This window comes from Leptonychotes weddellii, chromosome 11, assembly GCF_054177405.1.
Source record: "Leptonychotes weddellii isolate Sample4059 chromosome 11, ASM5417740v2, whole genome shotgun sequence".
NCBI classification, from domain to species: Eukaryota; Metazoa; Chordata; class Mammalia; order Carnivora; family Phocidae; genus Leptonychotes; species Leptonychotes weddellii.
The window spans coordinates 89,892,939-89,920,208 of record NC_138379.1 but is presented as its reverse complement, the minus strand read 5'-3'; the positions used below and the strand labels follow the sequence as shown (position 1 = coordinate 89,920,208).

The window sequence follows — 27,270 nt, the reverse complement described above, 5'->3', positions numbered from 1 at the left end:
CTCGGATTCACTTCTCCGCACGTCCTACCTTCCAGAAAGTGGTCGCTTTTCTGTTCAGAGAGTTGTTGCTATTCCTTTCTTCGATCTCCCGTTGAGTTTGTAGGTGTTCAGAATGGTTTGATCCCCATCCAGCTGAATTCCTGAGAGGAGACGAAATCCAGGTCTCCTACTCCTCCGCCATCTTGCTCCGCCCCCCCCTTGATGTTTTACATCTTGTCAGGAAATCTTTCATTAAACTCTTTGGTGGTTGCAAATTTCATTCTTATACCAATAATACAAAGTCTTGTAGTCAAAATATAACTTTTGCCTAACAATAAGATACTTGATATTTTTCATGATTTAATGAATAGAAATTTAATGTGTTAATGAGCACTTCTCCCCTTATCCAAGAGCCAGTGTTGAAACTCTTAGGAAAAGTGAAATCTGCATTTTCAGGAGTTAAATTCATTTTTGAAAAGTCTTTCAGTTGGAAAAGTATTGTTAAATGTGGTATTAAAGGGCGCCTGGGTGGCTCAGTCGTTAAGCGTCTGCCTTCGGCTCAGGTCATGATCCCAGTGTCCTGGGATCGAGTCCCACATCGGGCTCCCTGCTCTGCGGGGAGCCTGCTTGTCCCTCTCCCATTCCCCCTGCTTGTGTTCCCTCTCTCAAATAAATAAATAAAATCTTTAAAAAAAAAATAAAAAAAAATTTTAAAAATGTGGTATTAAAAAAATCCAGAAATTTTCATTATTTTAAAAAAATGATTACATAAAGATTAAAAATATATGTTTAGCAAAAAACAAAACAAAGCGAAACAACAAAATATTACCCTGAATGGCAAAAGTCTGAACATAAATGATACAGTGGGAGAAAATATTGACACATTTTTAACAAATGAAAAGATTTCACAAATTAATAAAATGCCAGGAATTCATTAAAAATACTGGTAATGAATATACATGGTGCATGGGGGGAAAATGCCTTTGAAAAGATGTTCTGCTATGCTTAAAACAATATAAATGAAATTAAAATTCCCTGAGATGTTATTTTTTCACCTGACAAAAACATAAAGCCTAATAATCTATTTTTTTTAATAGATGTGGAGAATCAGTTACTCTCAAATTTTTGTTGGGAATATTAAATTTTGTATAACTTCTCAGAAGGGTTATTTGGAAATATCTTTTGAAATATAAGTGCACATAGTTTTTGACTGAGTGCTTTAAGTTTTAGAAGTTTATCCTAGGTAAATAGATGCACATTTATATGAAGCTATGTATACAAGGCTCTTGATTGCAGGGATAGCTCTTTTAGTATCTTGGTGTTCTTCATATATATTTGAATGTGGGCAGAATGTCTCTGGAAAGGATATAGAAAAAGCTATTAACACTGTTTCTTGGGAGGTAAACATGGGGCTGAAGAAGACATGAATGGCAACTTTTTAATATGAATAAGACATGAATTCATAGGAAGTGAATATCCTTTACAAAATAAATGAGCATGTGTCACCTGCTAAAGTTAATATTTAAAAGAATGACATTGAACTGAGCTAAGCCTCTCTTATAAACCATATGTGAAATCCACCATCAGTGGACACCCAGAAGGTACCAGCAATGCCACCGTGTTTGGGTGTTTGCCCCTGAGTTCAAACATTTGTCCCTCAAAAGGAAATTTTCCTTAACTTCCTCTCCCCAGCCTAGACTGGCTAGGGCAGGTACCCTATTACAGAGAATTCATTCATCTTGTGTATTTTTTCTGAGCACTTAATACATTTGTGATTAAATACTTAATATTTTCCACTGGTTTAATGTCTTTTTTCTGCCGATGGAGTTCGGCTCAGGGAGGCTTGGGAGTCCACCTGTCTCTTTCACTGCTGGGGTCTCAGTATGCACTGCGGTGTCTTGTACGTGGATGACACTCTTGTGCATATTTGACTGAAGAAAACCCTCCAGTACTGGAATAAAGCCACAGCCTATCAGTAAAATAAGATAAACATGTGTCTTACCCATGTTGCAATTTCTGTTCTTCCTTTCTGTTGGTTCCCTCAGACAAGCAAACTTTTTTGTAGGGGGAGATCACCGCTCCCTTTTAGAATCCATGATAAACCGTAAAGATGCAAAGATGCAAATACCCCCACGTTTTGTGACGTAATTTCAGTGGTTTCATGGGTTTCCCTGAAGCTCTTGATGTGGAGCTTTAGTGGAACCTGCATCATCCCGAGGTTCCACCCTGTAGGGTTGGTTTTTTGACTGACCTTTTTTCTGTTCTGACAGTATTTGGTATTTCTGCTTTGTGACTTTTTCTCTCGTTTCTGGGACCAGGCATTTGTATTTTATTATGAAAAATTTTTAACATAAAGAAAAGTTGAAGAGAGTGTATTTTTGGACACCAAAATATCCACCACTCATATTCTACAGTTACCCTTTTGCCACATAATTCTCCATCTATCCATTTATCACCTTTTTAAATGTAATGCATTTCAGAGTAAGTTGCCAACAACATTACACTTTCTTCCATATACTTGAGCTTGCCTGTCATTCATTAAAGTTCAGTATTTGTTTACAGGACTCTTTTGAGGTAGAAATTTACAGTAAAATGCACCAATCTTAAGTGCAACATTTGAATATTGACTGTTGTATACACCTGTGTAACTCAAACTCCCATCAAGATAATAGAGTATGACCATCACCCCCAGAAAGTTGCTCCTCAGCATTTTTTTGTTTTTATTTAAGTGGTGATAATTTACTTCTTTGTTATTTTTACATCATGATGATCCTCTGAGTTTGCACTATTTGATCAGCATTGTCTCTCTGATGACAGAACATTAGCCAGCCCAGGATCCTCAAGAATTGACCTAAAACCCAAGAAGATCAAGTAGGAGTCATTAACACAGTCGCCAACCCTGGTGGCTCTGTTGGTGGTGCTCTTTGGTAATTGTCTCTAGGGAAAAGTGGGGGCTGGGCGTGTAGGAGTAATGGCTGAGCAGAAGGAAGTGGGGGTCTTATTAATGCCCTGTGTTCACAAGGTGTCCTACAGGTGGCAACTTAATTTCAGTTGACAAGCTTCTTATCACCCTGTTCTCTTTCAATTTAGTGTTACCACCACACAATTTACTGAGTTGAAGTAAGGAAATGATGATTGTATTGTTTTCCAACAATAATAGTAATGTATCAGCTCTACAACTGGGGACGCTCGCAGCTCTTGGCGCCGGGCCCAGCTTCCTTCAAAATGTCTACTGTTCATGAAATTCTCTGCAAGCTCAGTTTGGAGGGTGATCACTCTACGCCCCCAAGTGCATACGGGTCGGTCAAAGCATACACCAACTTTGATGCTGAGCGTGATGCTCTGAACATTGAAACGGCCATCAGGACCAAAGGTGTGGATGAGGTCACCATTGTCAACATTTTGACCAACCGCAGCAATGAACAGAGACAGGATATTGCCTTCGCCTACCAGAGAAGGACCAAAAAGGAACTTGCATCAGCACTCAAGTCAGCCTTGTCCGGCCACCTGGAGACTGTGATTTTGGGCCTATTGAAAACACCTGCTCAGTATGATGCTTCTGAGCTGAAAGCCTCCCTGAAGGGGCTGGGGACTGATGAGGACTACCTCATTGAGATCATCTGCTCAAGGACCAACCAAGAGCTTCAGGAAATGAACAGAGTCTACAAAGAAATGTACAAGACTGATCTGGAGAAGGACATTGTTTCTGACACATCTGGTGACTTCCGCAAGCTGATGGTTGCCCTTGCAAAGGGTAAAGGAGCAGAGGATGGCTCTGTCATTGATTATGAACTGATTGACCAAGATGCTCGGGATCTCTATGGTGCTGGAGTGAAGAGGAAAGGAACTGATGTGCCCAAGTGGATCAGCATCATGACTGAGCAGAGTGTGTGTCACCTCCAGAAAGTATTTGAAAGGTACAAGAGCTACAGCCCTTAGGACGTGTTGGAGAGCATCAAGAAGGAGGTCAAAGGAGACCTGGAGAATGCTTTCCTGAACCTGGTCCAGTGCATTCAGAACAAGCCCCTGTATTTTGCTGACCAGCTGTATGACTCCATGAAGGGCAAGGGGACTCGTGATAAAGTCCTGATTAGAATCATGGTCTCTCGCAGTGAAGTGGACATGTTGAAAATTAGGTCTGAATTCAAGAGAAAGTATGGCAAATCCCTGTACTACTACATCCAGCAAGACACGAAGGGCGACTACCAGAAAGCACTGCTGTACCTGTGTGGTGGGGATGACTGAGGCCCACGATGGATGAGTGCCCAGGAGTGGTGCTCCTTTGTTTCCAGCTAACGGTTCTAGAAAATAGCTTGTGACTGACAGTCCCCTTGTGCCTGTCCCCGCGAGGATGGCGTTAGCATCACCCCCTCCCCATCCTTATGTCAGTTGCCTAAGCATTGCCTGCCTCTCATGTCTAGTCTCTCCTTTTAGCCAAAGAAATGAACATTCCGAGGAGTTGGAAGGGAAATCTGTGATGTGAAACACTTTGCCTCTTGTGTACTGTGTCATAAACAGACGAATAAACTGAATTTTTACTTAAAAAAAATAATAGAGGCGCCTGGGTGGCTCAGTCGGTTAAGCGGCTGCCCTCAGCTCAGGTCATGATCCTGGGGTCCTGGGATGGAGCCCCACGTCCGGCTCCCTGCTCAGTGGGGAGCCTGCTTCTCCCTCCCCCTCTGCCTGCCACTCTGCCTACTTGTGCTCTCTCTCTCTGTCAAATAAATGAATAAAATCTTAAAAAAAAAATATATTAATGTATCTCAGAGTCCAGTGGCAGGGAGAGGGTTGTGAGGGATGGGCAGAGCAGTTTAGGGCCCTGTGCAACCAGATGGCAACATTCATGCGGTCAGGGCCAGTGGGGGTTGGGGGGTGGAGGAGGTGGGATATCCCACAGGAAGAAGAAATCTAGAACAATTGGATTTCTTTTCATAGAAATCTTGTGAGGTGCACACATGGAAATTTTAACGTATTGATGTCTCTCTCTGATGTAATAACAATTTGTCACTTCAGAAGAGATTAATCTTTTCATAAGCATTTTGTGGATTTAAAATCTTAGAATGTTCTTAAATTTGAAATGATTCATGGTCTAAGAAATAAGCATAGTTGGATAATATAGCTTGCATGTTTTAAGAACCAGAATTATAACAACAGTTTTAGTAATACCCACATAAGAGAACCATTGGTGTCAAAGTAAATTTCTTGTTGTACTTAAATTATCATACTGCAGATACACTATCTGATTTTCATAATAAGTATTATTATCTAAAAATATAATGATTAATAATTTGACACAAACCTCTGTTTTAGTGTGTTGTTGTTTTTGATTTCATGGTACTTTATTTTTAAGCATTTTTTAATTCATTATCAATAATATTTACTTTAAGTGAATTGTTCTTTCTGTGTATATTTATTAACATAATATAATGGTTGTAGCCAGGGGTATATCTTTTTGAAGCTTCTGATAATTCTTGTTTCCTAGGTCAGTCCCTCCTTTCTTACTTTTTCTTGGGTGGTTACCTGTAACACAGAGTTAAAAAAACCAACCAATTAGGAAATTCAAAGTCCAGAATTTTGCAAATTAGACCTCTGTGCAGTTGGCACGATCTCTTTAGGTAGTGTGAAATCAATATATAATAGTAGTATTTGAGGTTTATCGAATACTTACATTTTGTGTTTTTACATTTATTGTTAAACTCTCTGGAACAACTCTATGAGATAGAGGTATCATCGAGGATACTCAATTTATAGCTAAAGCACAGTGATTAAATAACTTGCTCTTACACAGCTCAAAAGTGGTAGAGCTTGAATTCAAATCCGTTTTCTTAACTATTGCACCAAAGACTTATTCTGTCTATTCATCTGATGGAGGCTTCGTGGTACCCCTGGCTCTAATGTGAGGAGTATAATACAGATCCTTCTGAGTGGTGAGTTACTTATTGTCACTCATCATTGCAGGCTGTGCTATGACCTGGACAGCTCCCCACTTCAGATGGTTTGCTCATCATTCACTTAGCATAAGTAAACAATGGCTCTGCATTTTTAATACCCTGCTTTGGTGATTTTTAGGACATTAGATGGGTTCTGATCAGTGTATCCTGCTAAAAGTACTCTGATTCTATCTCACCTTTGGACACAGCTTAGTTATCAAAGGATATTTTCCAGTGTTCATATAGTAAATTACTGTAATAGGAGGAAGAATGTTGAGCTGCAAACAATGTACTGTAGTAATTTTGCTTTCCAGGTAAACATTTCCCTATTCTGAAAATTTAAGTTTGCCCTTGGAATTGGTTTCTAAATGTGCTCTGTGTTACAGCTGCAAGGTAGCTTTATTTATGTTGAATGTCCATTTTTCACATTATCACGTTTCTTCTGGTGTCTCAACATTATCAGGATAGTATAGTTTTAGTAATAGAAGAAATTTTAAAGGTTACTTATGTCTAACATTTATCTTGTTTAGATTTAAGCCCCTTTAGCACTGTGGGGGTACCATTAGTTAAAAAATCTAATAACTTGATTTCTGGATAGTATTTTTGGTGCTTATTAGCCAGTGAGCCAATAAATACATTTAATTTTGGAAAGTGTATTACAGAGTTAAATTGCTGATATAAATGCAGCCATTTAACTAATCATCTTTGTTTTTTGTACATTTTCATACAGAAAAAAGAACCTTCTAAATCCAGTGTCAAGAAAAAAGTGACCAAGGTCGCAGAAGCAAAAAAAGTAATGAAGAGAAATTTTAAAGTGAATAAGAAGATAACATTTACTGATGAAGGGGAGGTAAGATTCTTAAATGCTTCATTTCTGAGGTACCATCCCAGTATTGTAAAGAGTCTGACTCTCTTCTGACGTCCATTCATCAGTGAGAAAAAGAAACTGTTTCTTTAGAGCACGAGGCAGCTCCTGTCAGTGTTGTCTTAGGCAGTTCTCAGCTGTACGTCTGGAGGCAGGAAGGCCTCACGGACAGTAAGCTGCCACAGTTCTGGGTGCTGATGACGCGGAGTTGGATTTGAGCTTTCTCAATTCCGTTTTTACAGGTTAGACTTTCCCGTCAGGGTGTCCGTCAACACGTTCTGTGGCAACAAACGCAAGAATAGTAACACAACTACTTGCCACAGCCTTTCCTGGACTCTGTAAAGTTTCTGCTTTGCACTTCCTCCGTTACCACGCTGTATTGGCATGTTTCTTACCAGGCTGGCTGTGAGACGGCGTTTTCTGCTTCACATCGGTGCCTGGCTCTCACCTTACCATTACCTTGGTCTTCGTGTAAATAGGTACCACTCGCAGATGGCTCATGAAAAGTCCCTCTGTTAAATCACAATGTTCTCTCCGTTTTTAAAGAGGAGAGAGGTCTGGAAAGTCAGGTGACTTACCTAAGGAGTAATGGTGGTTAGTGGTCATAGTGGGTCTTCAGAATAGCCGCTCCTGGTTTTCACTCTCTTCAACCTACAGGTTTTCCTGTGCATCCTGGTAGAGCACACACCCACTGTCCCACTGTCATCTCATTTTCCTTGCCTTGTCTTTTATTTCTTTCTTCCTAGCACTTATGTGACTTTATATTCTCTATTTACGTGATTGTTGTCCTTTTCTTCCACTCTAGTGGAATGAGGGTAGCTACCTGAGGGAAGGTATCTGTCCGCTTTGCTCACTGCTCTGTCTCCAGCACTGAGAACGGGGCCTGACATACAGTAAACCCATAAGTTTATTGAATGAATGGACTGTTTTCTAATATCCCAATAAAATAACAGTTTTTAAGATACTGACTGTAATGTGTCACACAAGACATTTCCTCATCATTCATACAAATGCTGCATAAACAGTCTGTATCCAGTGGAGTATGTTTCCTATTAACTGTGAGGTTAACAGATATCTGGATGTTACTTGGCAAAGGGAGCCCAGGTTTGCACTAGGAATATGGAGTAAGGTGGTGTATAAATCATATGAAGAAAGAGCGCAATTTAAAGTTGTTGGAAGTTGCAGAGGAAGCCTATAGAATTGATATGTAATGGATCCATATGAAATTATTGAAAAGAGGTCAGCACCTGAAGCAGGCTCGGCCAAAATATAGTTGTATTACGTCAGATGCTTACTGTAAAGCAAGATTAGTGCTGTTAGCATAATGAGGTTCCTGACTGTGCTAGTGCGTTTAACTGCGCGGATTATACCAATTTGCTCCAAGGGGAGTATAAATCCTTAACTGTAAAATGTTTCCCTGAAAACTTAACTGCTGATAAGGAGCCCTGTCTGGCTATGGGCCACACTGAAACTTCTGCTCTGAAAGTCTGAGAGAACTTTTCCTTCAGCCCGCAGAGGCCTGAACTTTTTTCATGCGGTCATAAAAAAGGACTGAAGAGTCGGAGCAGTGGGTGGTATTCTTTCTGTCACACCGGCTTCCTCTCCCTGCTTCTTCAGTGTCAGTGGCTGCTGGCATGGCCACCCACACACTGACAGGTGTGACCCCCATTCGGTGCCAAACGTCGAGACGCTGTGGGAATCCTGTCTTGAAGACTGGCTGGTGACAGGAGTGAGAGGAGCTGACGAGAGAATGTGTGTGCCTACAACTTCACTTTGCTTGCAGTTTAATTAGTGGCCTTTCAAAACAATGGCAGCTACTGAAATCCTCTGGCAACCAATTACTAGTTAAAAACAAGAGAATAGGTTTTGTCTAAATTGTCTTGAGTTTTACAGTGTTAGACCTGGAAGATGACTGAGTCAAATAGACCTTTTTAAAAAATTTTCAGACAAGGACACAGATGCCCAGAAATGATTTATTCAGGATTATGCAGTAGGGCTAGCATAAAAGTGAGGACATTAAGCCAGGTCCCCTGACTCCAGATCAGTGCTCTGACTTCTGTGTTACCTTGTTCCTAACCGTGAACTGTATGTGTAAATTGTGTAGATTTGAGCCAGCTCCTGAAATCCAAGCTAATTCTCTTTTATGCCTAGTTATTTTAGTGTTTATGTGTATTACGGGCTGATATGGGATTTATCGATCAATTTTGAGCATTCAATATGTGCCAGATACTGTGCTGGGCCCCGAGAATACATAAACAGGATAGACAACAGCCCTCAAGGAGATGAGATTAATTCTCAGCAGAAACACAGGAAAACACGGGAAAGTCAAACAACAGTATGGGGAGAGAAGGGTCGAGGTGCCAAGGTAGCCGGCGGGACTGCTTGGGTCCACCTGGCTCCTGTTCTGCACATGTTGGGAATGGAGCCAGCAGATCATAGCCCATTAAGACACTGAGATGATGTGGAAGCAACTAGCTTCTCCTCCAAAGTATTTCATGACATTTTCCTTTATTCCTGCTGGGTCACTGGATTGTGGCAGCATTACTTTATCCTGACTGGGACAGTCTTTTCAGGGGTTTGCTCGCTTTATTTATAAAGTTTGTTCGGAAGCTTAAGAAATACAGGTTGTAAGGCAGAAAGTGGGGAGAATACACCATTTCAAAATCATTATACAAAGGGAAATGGTTTTTTGTTGATGTTCCCGGTCCTCTGCCCCATACTTACTGTTTTCCTGTCTTCAGTTAGTTCAGCAGTGGCCACAGATGCAGAAATCTGTCTTGAAGGACACCGACGATGAGGACGGTGCTGGTGGCATCAACTTAGATAGAGCCAAGGAAAGGCTTCAAGAAGAGGACAGATTTGACAAAGAAGAATATAGGAAGAAGATCAAGGCAAAGCATCGGGTGAGCTTTCCATCTTGAATTAATACTGAATAACATTTTACATGTTCCTAAATATTCATTAGATGGTCATCAGTAACCATATTACTTTCTTCATTGATTTCTTGAACCCTTCTTTCTCTGAGGGTATTTTCTCATCTTATCTAGTCTCTTTTTCTTGCTTCTGCTGGTGGAGTCTTGTATACTGACTGGTTTCTAAGAACGTTGCCCAAATCTGCTTTTGGTTGAGGTAACCCAAATGATATTAGTGATTTCTTTTTAAAGTTTTGATTTTGAGATTAATGTGGTTTTACATGCAGTTGTAAGAAGAAACAGTCTGTATTACTCTCTCGTCCTGTGTGCTCCATTTCTATAATTTTTGCCATTTCAGGAATGTTAGGTAAATGAAGCGGTGGAATGTGTTTGTAGCCTTTTGGGACTTGCGTTTTATACTCAGTGTAATTCTGTGTAAATTCACCCAGGTTGTTGTGTGTCTGAGTGCTTGGTACAGATGTACCACAGGTTCTTCACCATTTACCTGTTGTTTGCAGCTTCAGCTTAATAGTTGATAATGCATGGAAGATTTACTTAGTGTATTTAAAAAAAATAGAAAGAAAAGAAGAAACCTTGTAAGAGGGAGTGCTTCTGTATAAGCATGTGCACCGTTAGCCTTACACTTGGCAGTTTTCTGTTACCCTGGAACTGGGCTACTCCATTCCGGTCACTCCTGGTCTTACTGTCTTTTCACACTACTTAATTCCCATAAAAGTGGACTTTTCACTAGATAAATGATTCAGTTAATGAAATAAGGCAGATTTATATTTTTAAGGACATTTCTGTAGCATGCCCTTGAGATAATGAATGATTTCAGGGGAACATAGTCTCATGCCCAAGAATCACTGCTATAACGTGAGGTTCTGGGTTAAGAAACTTGTAAGCTTTTGGATGTGGACATTGTTAACTATATCCTGGGAAGGATTCTTGTGGGTTTTGACTCCTCTTTGACCTTGTAATGATTCAGGAACTATTATAGAGCAGCAGTTCTTGTTTCTTCAAGGTTCGATGCAGCTTCGCAGTAGCATTTGATGAATAAGAAAAGTAGACATTGAAGATAGCTGCAGGGGTGGAAATGAATGGTGAGAAAATCCTTTTAGAAATGTGGGGAACAAATGAACCTCAAACACAGTTTGTAGTTCAGAATGTTATTTTGAAAACTAAACATTCCATGCATTGCTGTTTATTACAGTACTTTAAATTGAAATTTGGTACTAATTATTTGTTATTAAAATTTTTAATTAATATTATAAAAAATTTTAATAATATTAAAATGTCAGCAGCATGTCACATTTCCGCTTAGAGTACTTATCCAGGGGAAGATTGAGCATAAGGACATTTTGTCCTTTATTTTTACATTGTAGCCAGCAGTACAAGCAACAGGAGGTGTTTCCCACTGCTGCCTGTTCTTGTCTCCCCTGCTCTCCCTCCCCCGTGTGTGGAAGTTACTATATCCAGGCTGTGGAATATTGTTTCTGAAACCTTTAAAATCTTAATTTCAAATTGACTAAGTGTACATTTATTACACACTGTGTGCTAGGCTCTGCCCTAGGCTGTGAGGATAGAATACTTAAAATATGTGGGTTCCTCGGGGTGCCTGGGTGGCTCAGTTGGTTGGACGACTGCCTTCGGCTCAGGTCATGATCCTGGAGTCCCGGGATCGAGTCCCGCATCGGGCTTCCTGCTCGGCGGGGAGTCTGCTTCTCCCTCTGACCCTCCTCCCTCTCATATGCTCTCTCTCACTCTCATTCTCAGTCTCTCAAATAAATAAATAAAATCTTTAAAAAAAAAAAATATGTGGGTTCCTCTGTCCTTGGGAAGATTATAATTAAACAGCAGTTAACTGCACACAAGCTTTTTATGCCTCTATTTTTTTTTACGTGAACATTTTTGAAATGAAAAATATATTCATGTTCTAAAATCAAGATCATAAAAAAGCTAGTTGAGACATCTTGCTTCTGCCCATGCCTGTCTTCTTACTCATACCTACCCCCATAGGTAACTGTTTTTATTAATTATTAATATATCCTAGGGGCACCTGGGTGGCTCAGTTGGTTAAGCTCCAACTCTTGATCTTAGCTCAGGTCTTGATCTCAGGGTCGTGGGTTCAAGCCCCACATTGGGCTCCACGCCCACGTGGAGCCTACTTAAAAAAAAAAAAAATATTGACATATCCTGGCGTTTCTTAATGCAGATGTGAGTAAATAGAAATACAGATCCTTATTTTCTCCCTTTGTTACAGGAAAGGTAAATATACTGTATGTAGATTGTTCCGCACATTTCCGTTTTCACTTTTATGCTTTTAAATAATTTATTTTCTTTGCACCATTGTTAAAAGTAGTATGATTTTTAAACTGTCATGGTGACTATCTTACAGCAAGGTTGAACAGAGCACTTTGGGCTGACATAGTTGTGAGAGAAATCACAAGAACTTCACATACTACTGGTTCTGATGTCTGTACCTCTGTAACTAAAATAGACAGAAGGTCTTTTTTAACAAGTCAAAGCTTGTTGTCTTGTATAAAGTAGGTATATTCTGCACAAGGTCACCTATGGCATACTTTCCGTATTGGATGTTGAAAATATTATGTAGCCTGAAAAAAGCACAAGGAAATAACTAAAATAGTCTTCTCTCTGTTCAACTTTAATGTAAATGCTACCTGAGTCACAAGTGATTAGTTTCTTGGTATTTCCATCAGTAAAAATTATTACTTATGCATTTGTAAGTATTTGTGTATTAAATTAGCGAAAATGTCCCATTTGAGCACTTTGGAATTAGTACGTTTATGACAGCATACCTAAGACACAGTACAGGCTGGGCGCCTGGGGGGCTCAGATGGTTAAGCGTCTGCCTTCGGCTCAGGTCATGATCCCAGGGTCCTGGGATCGAGTCCCGCATCGGGCTCCCTGCTCCTTGGGAGCCTGCTTCTCCCTCTGCCTCTCTCTTTCTCTCTCTCTCTGTCTCTCACGAATAAATAAATAAAATCTTTAAAAAAAAAAGACACAGTACAGGTATTCACATCAGTCACGCACCAAACACCGTGGACTGGATTTCTGCCTCAAAGACATGTAGTATTTTTTTTTTTTTTTAGAGATTTTATTTATTTATTTGAGAGAGAGAGTGAGAGAGAGAAAGAGCACAAGAGGGGGGAGCGGGAGAGGGAGAAGCAGACTCCCCGCCGAGCAGGGAGCCCGATGCGGGACTCGATCCCGGGGCTCCAGGATCATGACCTGAGCCGAAGGCAGTCGCTTAACCAACTGAGCCACCCAGGCGCCCCCATGTAGTATTTTTTTAAGTAGCAATTTGAACATTTGGCTTGTTTGGTGGAAGGAGTGTTACACTGTAAGGAGCAGTACTTGCGTTTGAACCCTGAGTCTGGCATTGCCTGGTCCAGTGGGATTACCAGTCACCAGTATGGACTGCAGTGTCTTGTTATGAAAATGAGGAAGTGGGAGTGGGGGTTCATACCCGATGATCAGAGGGATCCTCTGGCTCTGTGTGTATAGGGAGGACATGGGAATAAAATAACCCCTTGTTGTTTGGAAAATGGAATTTGAATTGGTCATCTTTCCCTGCTGATAAAATGGGTTCGTTGATTGATGATAAGGCCTCCTTCGAGGTTCACTTATTTTCCAGTGGTTACTAAGATTTAACTTAGAAGCGAAATATATTATTAATCCTGCACAGATTATTTTATCTTAATTGCTTTATCTGAACACATTATTGGTTTTGAAATCATATCTTTTTCCTAATTGAGTATATTACTTATTCTAATGACAATTCTTAGTTCTTCTAGCATAAGGTTTTACCTTGGGCAAATGTAATTGTTTCCCTTAAAATTGTAACTCATAATTTTGTTATTTCTATGGAAGAATACTGAGAAGAATTGTGTGTCCCTAAAGAACACTTGAAATACTAACTTAGGATCTAGGAATAAGCTTTACCTCATGAAGAAAGAAAAAGAAGAAAGAAACTTTAACAAAAAATTATGAGTGAGGGATGTGCCTGAGAAAATTGTACATGTAAAGAAAACTCCACAAAATCTCTATTTTTAAAAATATGTGTCAATTTTAGGAGTTTTCTTAAGCTTATCAGTGTTCGTTTAGCATATTTAGACTATTTCATGATTATTTTTTTGGTTTCAAAGGATAACATATTTAATATATATGTGAATTTTGTCATAATGATTCTGTTTGAAAGGCGGTGTTTGCTCCTGCTGTTTAAACTTAACAGCTTTGCACCATGGTTTCAAGCGCACACTCCCTCTCTGTGGTGTAAGACTCAGCTGTTCATTTTTGTCCTCCATGCTGATACACCTATTCTTGACTTGTATTTTCAGCTAGCAGATTCTGAAAGCTGTGTAGTTTCTACTGTGACTCAATTAAATATCTTTGTTCTAATGATTTAGAAACTGAGCAGTAAGAATTTTAACTAGTTTGTAAGAAACCCAAAAAAGCCATTACAGCCTCACTGGGAGTAGAATTTAGCTGTCTGCTGCTGGAGCTCAGAGCACCCTGCTCTCTGGACTTCAGGCCCTTGTGCATGGGCTGTGGGTCACTGAGTCAGCAGTGTTAATTTACCTTTGTGAGTCTTCTTTGCAGCCGTTAACCATCGCTTTTTTTTTTTTTCTTTCCCCCTGAGACCATTTCAGCCTTCAGCTTTCCCTGGCAGGTGGCTGTACCTAAGTAGGCCTGTTAGTATTTAATATGCTGAATCTGTTGAAACCACTCATCAGAAGTAAGATTATAGTAGGAGCTATAATATTTGCATAGAAGACCATTAGTAAGTTAGTATATTATAAAGGCAAAACCACTACTTTTGGATGGAAACAATGTGTTTTCTTGTAATTCAATCAGAACTCTGAAAGGTGGGCTGTGGATCACATCAGTGAAAGGTGTCTTTACTTTAATGGAGTGAAAATCTGCTTTGTGGTGTGTGTCATCATTCTTAGCTGTGAAAGATTGCAGTATTTAGGGTGATAATATCTGCTAGACCAGCTGGGAGTGGAGAGAAGCAATATATCATGAAGTTCTCTTTCATTCCCTTGAAATTTGCTTTGAGTGCTTTATCCATTTTGGACTGTGTGTTTAGATAACACCGCCATGTCAAGATGTGGCTTGCCAAAAGATGGTAGAGTACTGCTCTGAGTCCCACTTACTACTAGTGTGAACAGTAGACAGTTAGGAAAGAATTAAAGGGACTTTTTAGAAAATCTATTTCGTTTTTGTTTTTGTTGACACAGGATTTAGTTGCCGTGGAATCCAGGTATCTTAAACATAAGTGTATATGATAGTCAAGAGCGAGGGAAGCAGTAATCAGGCGTCTTAGAATAGTAGTAACAAGAACATTGACAGTAATAAGCAGTTAGTTGATTGGGCCCTGCACTAAGTGCTTTGTATGTATTATTCTATTATGTGCTAACAACTTCTGAAATAAGCGAGCTAGCCTCAAATTACAGATGATAAAACAGAGTTAGAAGGAGCAGGTAATTTGTCCAAGGCCCCACAAGTCAAAAATAGCAGCCCTGAGACTCTTACCTCAAGGTCTTTGTTTTTAACTATTCAGTCTGTTTATACCTATCTTAAACCATCAGGCATTCTCTTACAGTAGCTAACTCTGAAACAGTGAATGAAAGGGTTGGAACAGGAGTGGAGATTTTGAGGAAGGAATGACAAATAATGGAAAGTGTTCTTGTTTCCAGAGCAAGATCATTGGTGTCAAATAAATTAAGGAATAAAGTAAGTGTTGTGGTTAGTAGCTTAGTTTAGGACCCAGTACTAGTAATGACTTTGCCTGAGTGTTCATTGAATATCTGTATAGTTACTGGGACCAGAGTGCATTTTTAAGTGGCTGTGAGTCCAAGAGTCTAAGGCGTTGTCAGAGAATGGTCTGGCTCAGATGACCTGAAGAAATTTTGTTACTGTCAGAAATGTCATCATGAGGATAAAGGACTAAGCGTCTGGTGTTTAACTCCTAAATGAACTTTATGAATAAAGTTTACTTACAGGAGAGGAAAAGAGATTCTCTTCTTGTACATCCCTAACCCTCTTTCAGTTTCAGTCCTTCCTCCTACCATTACAACAAGGTGTACTATAAGAAAGGAGCCAGCCTGTTAGTATGGAACCTTTGCCTGTAATTTGGAGATGTCTGCCTGGGAAGTTTCTGTTTTTATTCCCAAGAGCTTATAACATCTTGTGATACTCAGTTCAGCTTATTGGTACATATGCCCTCCTTCATATCCAGCATCCCAAATGAGACATTTAAATACTCAAAATTGCATAAATCTTATCACTTGTGTGGCAAGTCTTTGAGCTGTTTATAATCTCTATTTTTTATTCTTAAAATGGGATTATGGGATTTTTTTGAAACACTATATTACGTTTGAGAGGTGGGGTGGTGGTTGTTAGACTGATGATCAATAGAGACTGGGGGTGAGGAACAGGGGCAGAGTTTGATGCTAATGTAATGAAGGGGTCTGACAAGGCTAGGTCATAGACTACAAAGACCAGGTGGGAGCTAGACTATGTTTTGCCAGTCCTTAGAGCCCACCATGGGGCCTGGCACATAGTAGCTCAGCAAATGTTTGAAAGAATTAATAAATCAGTGTTTCCACATACACTTATTTTTCTCCCTGTCTTCATATCCTTGTTGGAGTTGTTACAGATTTATATATTGAAGATCAATTTTTTGCATCATTCTCATGAAACTGTGGAATAGGGAACAGATCAGAGAACCTTGCTTTGTTCTGAGTCCCTGGGAAGGATTTAGGTTAACTGGGGTTTTGTTTTTGGAGGGCAGGGGGTGTCTTCAGGGCCAAAGATCCTTGTAATCATTCTTTTACTCATTTCTTTTGACCCAGTTTTCTTCCCCAAAAAAAGAGGTTCCTATACTACTGAAATAGGGATAGATGTCTCCTCCTGCTCTCTGTGACAGCTGGGAAATCAGTTCCTTACCAAAGTGACGCAGTTGCCTGAGAGTCATCCAAACAGCTCATGTTTCCACCACTTCCTGAATTGTTTCCAAATCTACAAATTTCCAAGATTGCCATAGAGTGAAAATGATTTAAATACATAGTCCTGACTGCTGATAAAATTCATACTTTATGGCATTTTCTTTTCTCAAAGCTAAGGGCCTATAATTTGTGAGAAGCCAAAAGAAGTATAATAACATCTATAAAGGGAGCATTTTGTATCTTGAAATGTGATTTTTCTGTTTTCCTATCCCTTGTGAATTTGGTTTCTATTATTGAATTTCATGCTCTTCTTACATTTAATCATTTGTAGCATGGTAGGACTAAAGATAAAATTTTGCCTTCTTTTTGTGTGGCATAAAATAGCTTTAGGTACCACTCTGTCCTCAAAAATAGGAGAATAAAGGATTTAAAGCATTTGAACCACATAAAATTAAGGGGGAAGGAGAATCTCAATTACTGAATCTAATAAAATTCAGTTATATCTGCCCTCTCAAGTCCTTGTACGCCAACCCTTTGTCTTTATGTCTTCTCATTTATAGCATCTACAATTCATATATGTGTGTGTGTGTGTGTGTGTGTATATATATATATATATATATACACACATATTTTAAGTTAGTTTTTCTTGCCTTAGCAAAGGAAAAAAATGTACTTTCTTCCTATATCCATTTCCCAAATTTTGGATTACCATAAATTCTACTTCCTGTTTTTTTCCTCTGTTTGAAGACTAATGTTTATTCCTTCCTCTTTTCAGATAGAATGCTAACATAGCTTTTTAAGATAAGAAAGAAAAGTTTTCTCATTTTCCTTGTGTTTCACTCAGTATTGAAAGTTCTTTTTATTTGCACTGAAGCTCCATGTCATGTTCACTTCCTATTTTCAAGGTTTTAGATATACTTCATCTATCTGGGACTTGTGGTAGAAATCTTACAAGGGAAACTTAGCCCATTTGCATGCACATGTGAATTCTTTTTTTTTTTTTTTAAGATTTTATTTATTTATTTGAGAGAGAGAATGAGATAGAGAGCACATGAGAGGGGGGAGGGTCAGAGGGAGAAGCAGACTCCCTGCCTAGCAGGGAGCCCGATGTGGGACTCGATCCAGGGACTCCAGGATCATGACCTGAGCCGAAGGCAGTCGCTTAACCAACTGAGCCACCCAGGCGCCTGCACATGTGAATTCTGATAGCCAGTTAAAATTTGAAATTTGTAATGTCCCTCCTTGTCTATAATAAACTAATACTGGAATTCTGTAGCAGTGGAAAATTGTCAACATATTTTTTCTGCTAGGATTAAAATGGCTAGATGAAAAGGCCCAGAGTAGAGATTATGTTTACTTGTATAGACAGGGTTTTTCTGATTTGAACATATTAAGGTTATTCTTTGGAACTTTGAAGTGCCATTTTCAGATCATCTAATGTGTTGGGAGAAGGTCAGTTACTGAATAATTACAACAAAAATTTTTGTGACTGTTAAATGTGGTTAATTATCTTTTTTGCCCCCCTGCACAGAAGACTGGCAAAAACTAATTAGATAATGTCCACAAAATGCTATCAGGAAAAAAAAATATGCTATCAGGATGAAAAGACCCATACGGTAGCAGACCGTTATTAATAATAAAAGGAAATGGAACATTTGTCTTAAACGTATTGATAAGATAAAAACACTATACATCCGCAAAATAAGTATGCTTTCTAATGGACTGGAGAGTGGGGAAGAGGTGTGCTGGAGTTGAGGAAGGGGAGAGGTGGTGGGGAGGTGTGCTGGAGTTGAGGGGGAGGAGAGGTATGCTAGAGTTGAGAAGGGAGGAGGGAGTTGTGGCCTAGGAGGTGTGCTGGAGTTGAGGGAGGAGAGAGGTAGGCTGAAATTGAGGGGGAGGAGAAGTGTGCTGGAGTTGAGGGGTGTGCTGGAGTTGAGGGGGAGAACGTTGGCTCTGAGACTGGTTTTAGTCTCAGGTTCATCACTGAGTGGCTGTGTGATTTCATACCAGATAATTCCTTTGGTTCAGTTTTTTTCATCTATAAAATGTGAAAAGTAATACTTTTTAAGTTTTGTTAAATGGTTTTAAGAATATATGTAAAATGCTTAACATACTGCTGTTTAATTCAGATCTATTAGTGTTAGTAGGAAAATAACAGTCTTAATAATAATGTGTTAATGGGCACAAAGGTTTTTTTTCTAGAAGTTCAGTTTCATTACTGTCTAGTTATTTGATGTTTTATACAGCTGTATCTCATGTAAGTATAGTTTTAAAATTACTTTCAGCAGCGCGATGCTTGAAAGTCACTGTGACCTTTTACAATAACATAAAATACTGCTCTCCTTAATTTTACCTTCTAAAACATGAAGACTTCCTTTTGTATAAAATAGAAGCAAAGTGTGTGTGTAAGAGAGAAGAGAGATTACAGATATTACAAATACAAAAATGTAATATTATATTACAAATATGTGCATCCACAAACGAAAGCCAGCTCTCAAACTGAGAGTAACTATGATCAGTTGTTGTTAATTCTTTTCTTTAATATTATTTGGCTACTTTCATCTATTCTGTAGTCTGCTAATGTTTATAGAAAATCAGTAAATGATGGCAACTTTTATGAAAAATTTGGATGCAAATGTTGAGAAACTGCCATCCATGAACTTTTTTCCTCCCACAAACTGAGGAAGCATCGAGAGTATTTTATTTTAGCGGCAGAACAACCCTCACAAGCCCGTCGGAGAACCAGTTCGGGGATGGCATGTAATAGCAACTGCATTAATTGGCTGCTTGTTAAAATAATACTAGGTATTATTTTCTTCTGTTATCAAAGTGTCATCTGTTAAAGTCTCCAAACCCTGCCATTTTGATTTTTATTAGGTTGTACTGGAAAAAAGCACTAGACTCTGCACGCGAAGGCCCAGGTTAGAGAACAGTCCTGTCATCTTGTCAGCTTTTCACAAAGAGCAAATCACGTTCACAGTTCTTGTTTAGCCTTCCTTTTCCTCTGACCTTGGTCCTGGGACTTCCAATCTTTAGAATGTTCCTCTGTATAATTGCACATTGTTTAGGTTTTACCTGCCCTTTTAATTTTATATTTTATTTGGAAGTCAAAGGAATACCCATTTTCTCTGAAACTGGGTTAGAGAAAGAATAATAACAGAAAGGAGTAATTTAACATTATGCATTATTTAGGGGTGTGACACATTCACAGTTGCTATGTGAATGTGAATTTTTGTTAGTTTCCCTTAGAATTTAACTTTCTTACTGTGTAATCTGGAGCTCTAGAAACTGAATCTATAAGCTCTGTGGAACCCCCCATCTCTTTGCACTAATTATTATTTAATCCCTTTTGAGACTGTCTTTCTCAGTGCTGGGAGCAACAGAGCAGCCTCAGGTCCACAGAGGATGCATTAGAATTGGCTTTTGAATCTGGAGAACGTCATGTATACGTACAACATCATGGTAACAGCAGAGTGCCCGGGGTTAAAAAACTTATTAATTCTCATATTAATAAATGTTGTAATAGTGAATCATGGTCATAAAAGGAAATTACTTGTGGGGTGCCTGGGTGGCTCAGTCGTTGGGCGCCTGCCTTCAGTTCAGGTCATGATCCCAGGGTCCTGGGATCGAGCCCTGCATCGGGCTCCCTGCTCGGCGGGAAGCCTGCTTCTCCCTCTCTCACTCCCCCTGCTTGTGTTCCCTCTCTCGCTGTGTCTGTCTGTCAAATAAATAAATAAAATCTTTAAAAAAAAAAAGGAAATTACTTGTTATTTACTCAGCTTTTACGTTGACCTAGCAGTTCATTAAAATTTTTTACAAATATAAATTGTTGGCTATGAACTTTGGATCAAGTCTAGCCTTTTTATTATTTCAGCACTTTGTTTTTGAAGAGAAAAAGAGGTTTTTTTAATTTAAAACAAAGTTTTTTGGGGGGTGCCTGGGTGGCTGAGTCGGTTAAGCATCTGCCTTCAGATCAGGTCACGATCTCGGGGTGTCAGGCTCCCTGCTCAGCGGGGAGTCTGCTTCTCCCTCTCTCTTCTCCTCCCTCCTGCTTGTGCATACACTCTCTCTGTCTTTCTCTCTCTCTCAAATAAATAAAATCGTTAAAAAAACCCCAAAATTCTTTTCACCTTTAGCCGGTTATTTTGTTTTGAATTTTAATATTGTACACACTAATTTTTTTCTTATTTTTAAAAATGTTAGTGTTGCATTTTCTGCCTATTTTATGATCATTGGAAAACTTAATGGGGCAATTAGAAAACAATTTAATAAAATAACATGCTTTGTGAGAATGATCTTCCATTGTTTTTTGTTTGAGAAAATGTTGTTCCTTTTCTAAGAACGGATTTCATATCCTTTATAAATTTTCCTTTTAGAGAAAAAGGGAAATAGTCACTAATGCATTTTTTCCCTATTTATTCTAATAGCTGACATTGATTATATACCAGTCATATGTCAGACATTGTGCCAAGCACTTATGTATAGTATTTTATATAATTCTTATACCAATTTTATGAACTGTGTGCTCCTGTTATCTTCATGTTTCAATGAGAAAATGAATTACAAAATATAAATAAGTTGCCAAAAATTGCACAGCTATTAAGTGATAGAACTGTGATCTGATTCCAGATCTGTTTGACACATACTTAATGATTACGATTATTTACGCCAAGCCCATCTTGGGCATTTAGTAAATATTTATTGAAAAATGAATGTCAGGTGTCAGTTGGTTTTAAAAAAAAAATGTCAAGAATGTGTAGTCTGATTTACATGTAATAAACAAAAGTTTATATGCTGCTAATTTCCCCCTTTTTTTGTAGGAGAAAAGACTGAAGGAAAGGGAAGCCAGAAGAGAAGCCAGTAAGAAACAAGCAAAGGTAAGGGTTGATTTTTTTTATGAGAAAAATGTTGTTAACATTGAATGGGATTTAAGTACTCTGCTTTTCCATATGCATTTTTTATATTTATTTATACATCATGACGTTCAAATTGGGTATAAGTCCATGTGTGCCCGTCATTTACTTTCTCCTGTTTGTTTCTTTCCTCTGTAATGCAGAATGAAAAATACCTAAGATAATTTGCTTATTGGCCATTATCCTACTACTCCCGCCACCTTTTCCCATTCTGTTTTGTGCCTTTTAAATATGGGAGACTGTTGGCTTTGTGGGCCAAGCTCAACAGGACTTTAAACTCTGCCGTCCTTCCACTAGGCAGACAGCTGTGTGGACCTACCTCGATAATAGAGAACTCTGAAGGCACTGGTTGCTTCCTTTCCTGGGATCTAGGGGGAAGCACTCCGTATCACGTGCCTTCACTATTTTCTGTAAAAATTTTCAGCAAGTGTATATGCACAGTATCACTCGTATATGTCCTGTTGTGAACACCATCCATGTGCAGCTCTAATTTTTATCTGGGGGGTTTGACACTGAGAAGGGCTCAGCTTCTGCATTCCGACTGCATTGAGTACAAATGACTCCCTAGAACCAGGACCCAGTAACGTATGTCATTTCTCATGCCATGTCTCCTCGTGCTGTGCCTGACTAGCCATGATTTCTTCTTGGCAGTTAGCAAAGATCCGACTCCCTTGAGTAAGCCCATAATATTCTTTGTCATTTTTTCCATGCTGGCCATAGCACTCAGAGAGCAAGTCAGAGATGATAACTCATTTTATAGTTCTGAAGTGGGAAGCAATTATTCTGCAGTGTAAGATGAAAAGACTGCTTATATTCAGTATTAAATATCACTCTGTCTTCAAAGGTGCCCAAAAACGAGAGCTGTAGTGTGTGCGGCCTGACTGCGAAATCGGGGGGCGGATTCTGTGTATGCTCTTAAAATGCAGATGCGCACTGTCACGGCGCTGAAATTGCATCTTAGGGGCTAGTGTGGGAAAAATTTAAATTTAAGAAGAAAACTTTAGATCTAACGAAAGCATTTGATATTTATGAATATTGCATGCTCAGCATAAAACTAAACTTATTTCACTAAGAAGCTCTCTCACTTTGCACATAAAATTCTAAAATGAAAGATGTAATCTGGAGCCAGAAGAAAACCTGCTTAGTGTATTTCCTTTGTGTGTATTCACGCATATTTGTGTATATTGCTTAAACGGTTTGTTTTATTCTTGTTGACACTGTAGCCTTCACCTGTGTGGTGGTTTAGGTCACAAATTGTTCTCACCCATGGGGCTGCCTCTTGTGCCTCTTCTTTCATCTTTCTGTCAATTGGCGTATGTGTGTATTTGGTTTTGATGCTATACCACCTGGGATATAAACAGAGAAACTGGCAATGGCTGTCAGTTCCGGTCCACTGGGGCAGATCTCTAAAGTGAACTCCCCAAGCCAGGCATACCCTTCACTCCCTAACCCCTGTTTGTCATCCACTTGTTCCTGACATCCGGGAATGAGGACGCCTCATTCCTGTCCAACCACTGTCCTGGAGATAAACAGAAGAGGCTCTACCGCTGCCGTGGCTTTGCTGCTAGGCCAGGAGCCCGCAGCAGACAGAGGCTGTGCTTTAGTGATGCTCACAACCTCGACTGCTGCTCCCAGGTGATCTGAGCAGCGGGATGAGTGGCCGGGTTGTAGCCAGGACCCAAACATTCCACGAGACACCAAGGACTGGCCGCAGTGACAGATTCAGGCTGACTGTTGGAGTCCCGAGGAATTAGCTTGGATCTACCTTTTGCGGCTCATTTCTTTTCAAATGAAAGTGGTTGGGGGGCGCCTGGGTAGCTCAGTTGTAAAGCGTCTGCCTTCAGTTCAGGTTGTGATCCCAGGGTCCTGGAATCAAGCCCTGCATCAGGTTCTCTGCTCGGCGGGAAGCCTGCTTCTCCCACTCCCGCTCCCCCTGCTTGTGTTCCCTCTCTCACTGTCTCTCTCTGTCAAATAAATGAATAAATAAAATCTTTAAAAAAAAAAAAAAGTGGTTGGATGAAGGCTCCCTTTTCGGGCTTTTCAGGTGCCCCTTTGGAAACAGACCCAGAAGATATTATTGGGAGCGACTCTGTAAAAAGGGGTGATGGCCCTATGTTCTGTGATGTCTAAGAAGACATACATGGTGTGAATTATCAGGTGACCTTATTGTCTTTGTGCATGTGCTTTAAATGATGGATAATTTAGTTTTAAAGTAAGCTTTATCCTCTCTTTAATATATTTCCACATAATCACTGTGTGACTTGTGGCTGTGCCTTCTGAGGCCCTTTGGTCAGCTTCAGGCTAGAGCATCTTTCGATTACTGGACCTACAAGATAGTCAGAAGATGCCTTGGTGGTGAAAGGAAGTGGTGTTTGCAGACCTGCTGTCGCAGGACATGTAGTCATACCCATTTAGAGCTCTGTAGGGAATTGGTGCACAGCAGCTGACGGTGTGAGAGAGGGAGACTCCCAGGGCTCTCTCGACCATGTTTTGTGCTCCATTCAGCCAATATCATCTTCCATGAGGAGGAACATAGAAGACGCAGAGTATTGTTTTTAATTGGAAAAAATAGTGTTCGAAGGAAAGTTAATGGATTTGTCTTTATTTCCCCCAAAGGTGAAGGCTTAATGATAATGTGAGGTTTCAGTTTTATAAAGCATGGTTGGTGGTTATCTCTTCCGACATAGAAAGTCTTCCTAAGAAACATTGCTTTGAAGATGGAGTGCAGTGAAACAAAGTTGGAATGGACCTCTCAGGAATCTGAGGCTACTCTTTGTTAAAAGATAGATCTGAGATTCGCATAGGAAACCCTTGAGGTTTTCTGGGTGCCCGGGGCTTAGTGATCCGGAAGATAGAGGTCTTTGGAGTATCAAAACTTTGTTTAGCAGAGAAATACTTGAACTGCAAAATGGACTTTTTACTTTACCAGGATGTTGTGTGTTCTCATAACTTAGAAATTTTAAACTGAGATGTGGAAAAAACAGTTGTAGCAATGATCAGTAGATCACATTGCTCTTTAGGTTCAGGGAGGTGACATAATCCTGGAAATACAGCTTCACCTCATCCTTCAGCTCGATTTCCTCTTGTCACTTTGGTGGTCACAAGTGCTTGTACCAACCTCTAATGTCTGGAACGATTTTGCAGAAATGTATAAAGAAAGGAACAACAGTGCCAAACCTTGAGGAAACAGATCCCCAGGAATATCTCAGTGCTGTGCTGCTTTTGAACAGAAAGTAGAGTTTATTAAACAGAAGTATGAGGTTGGTAAAAGTGAACAGTGAGTGTGGAGGAATAAAGAGTGAGAAGCAGCTCAGAGGAACTTAAACACTGGGAAGTTACGTTTTGCCTGAATATATTACAGATGGTAAAGTTATTTTTTAGGCATGGGGGAAATTATATCAAAATAACTAAAGTGATGGCCTTTTCTGAGATTGAAGTTTTATAGTTGTAAACTTCAGCTTAATTTTCTCTGGTTTTTATTGCCTTGTTTAATAAGGCAATAAAGTGACCCTGGGACACTTTATTTATTTGCTTAACAAATAGTAGTAGACTTGGGAAACAGTTTTTTGGATACCTGAGGTGGTACAATTAGTTCTTTGAGGATATAGGATCCAAAGAAGTAGGAGTTGTGTAACTTTAGAACATGAGTAGGCCTGAGAGATGGTCTAGAGTGGTTTCCTCATCCACTGGTCTATCATATCTTTTTTTCTGGTCACTAATAGTTTTATACAGCTGTATTTATTCATTCTGAGAGGACCTTCTCTCTCTCTTTTTTTTTTTTTTTGGCTTTGGAATATCCTTTTATTTATGAAATAATGATGATTTTAATTGTCATTACTCGACAAAGCAAAAACCCTCTGTCCATCCTTTGAAATCTTTTTTGAACTTTTCCTGGTCCATGACATTTAAGAGTGTGGCCTCCACTGATCTACTCCAGTAGTTTGGGTTGTAAACAGTACATTGAGTGCCTAGGCGTTCTGTAGAGGTATTTGGGGCAGGACCCTGGGCTCCCATTCTGACTTCAGTCAGAGCAGCTCCATTTTTTCCTTCATGTATACTAAGCTTCCAGGGGAGCTTTTGTTTGAAATAATGGCTCTTCTTAAATACATACATACTTAATATTAAATAAATTAAGTCTAGAAGCAAGTAAATGACTTACCCCTCATCACTGGCTTCCTCGGTGGCAGAAATGACATGTGTACTCGGGCTCTCTGCAACCTCATACCCTGGTACTGTTACTGCTCCATGCTCCTTCCTGGTAAGTTACTTTTTACCCTTTTAAAACAAACCTGACTTATGTACGTGGGCTGGCAGCTGCTTGTAGAAAATGACTAATAGCAAATCCATGAAGAGAGAGCTCTGAGCTGACACTAGGAAGTGGGCTCTCTCCGTGTTGCTGGGTGCCTCCTGACATGTCGTTTCCCCTCTGGCTTCTTATCACCATATGTAAAATGAAGGGAGTGTATGACAGAGTCACTTGTAATCATAATTACATTTTTGTGCTCCCATATAACCGTGATCTGAGCCGAGATACGTAACAAAAATGTGTGCATTGTACTCAGTGCATTTCCTAATATGGGTCCTCAGCCTTTCTCGACATTCGTGGAGAATTCCTTTGTTTTCTCTCACGTCTTACTGCAGTCTTATCTGCTGAAGGGTTATCTTTCCTTACAGAGCTACAAAGAGATGTTAATAAATCTTTAAAAAAAAAAAGAAAGAATAAATGTTGGTAATGGTCATTCCTAGGTCCTAAACCTTTGTATTTATTCCTTTTTGGCAGCATTTTATTGACTGACACCAAATTAAAATTTTTCATTTTGGGGGGAAATTTCTCCTCATTCCATGTGTTTCATATAACCCTTGCACCCCCCTCCCCATTTTTTCCCCTTTTTCTGGCATTTCATAGTTTTGACATTGTACTGGTCTCTTACTTTGTTTTTAATATGGTTAGGATTTCAAGGGCTCTAGAGAGTCAGTTTATTTTGAACCAAACAACTTTTGGTAAAATTAAAAACAGGATAATGGAAACATAGGTTTGTTTATAGTCCCAGTTCCCAGAGAAAGCAAAGGTCCTCCCTGAAAGTAAATTGCTCTCATTTGAAGGGACTGAACCCTTCTAAGCTGCCCTTTGCTGCCCCTGATATAATCACTGATTTAATGGTGCCCTAAATGAGTCGTTCTCTTTCTCGGAGCAAACTGCTCAAATAATACCTTGCTTTAGTGCTATAGTAAGATCCACTACGCTATCTTTCTACTTTTTAAATAAACAACACAGAGTCTTTTAGATGACATGCTTTTTCCCCTTTAATATCTACCGAAGTGAGCAATGAAAACCCAAATAGGTTTAGCTTTTATTGTGATTCTAGTGTTGGTTTGGTTTGCGTGGCTATTAATGTAATGACTCCTTTCCTTTTCCTTCTCGTCCCCTCTCTTTCCCTCTCTTCCCCTCCCTGCCCTTTGCTTCCTTCCCCTTCTCTTTCTTTCTTGATAATAAAGAAGGGGAGTACTAAATTTGAACTTTGAACTATTGTGGATCACTTAAGAGATGCTTTTAGTCTCCCATGTCAGAGAATTGTCCTCCAGTCATGAAGATTTAAAGTTAACTATGGGAGAAAGAACAGTGCTGGTTATAATACCTTCCACATGGTGAATACATGCTGATCTTTTAAGACTCAGCCTATGATTCCTCCCTTTTAT

General features: G+C 39.5%; 1 protein-coding gene and 1 pseudogene across 2 annotated transcripts in view; both read left to right on the top strand.

Moving 5' to 3' along the window:
• Positions 1–27,270, top strand: part of DDX10 (DEAD-box helicase 10) — a 288,714-nt gene that overhangs the window by 104,166 nt on the left and 157,278 nt on the right. For both annotated transcript variants that reach the window (XM_081799536.1, XM_081799535.1), the window contains exons 14-16: positions 6,640–6,759; positions 9,516–9,677; positions 21,481–21,537. In XM_081799536.1, coding sequence (XP_081655662.1) covers positions 6,640–6,759; positions 9,516–9,677; positions 21,481–21,537 — 339 coding nt within the window. The remainder of the gene's footprint in view (positions 1–6,639; positions 6,760–9,515; positions 9,678–21,480; positions 21,538–27,270) is intronic.
• LOC102750189 (annexin A2 pseudogene) lies at positions 3,127–5,906 on the top strand (annotated as a pseudogene).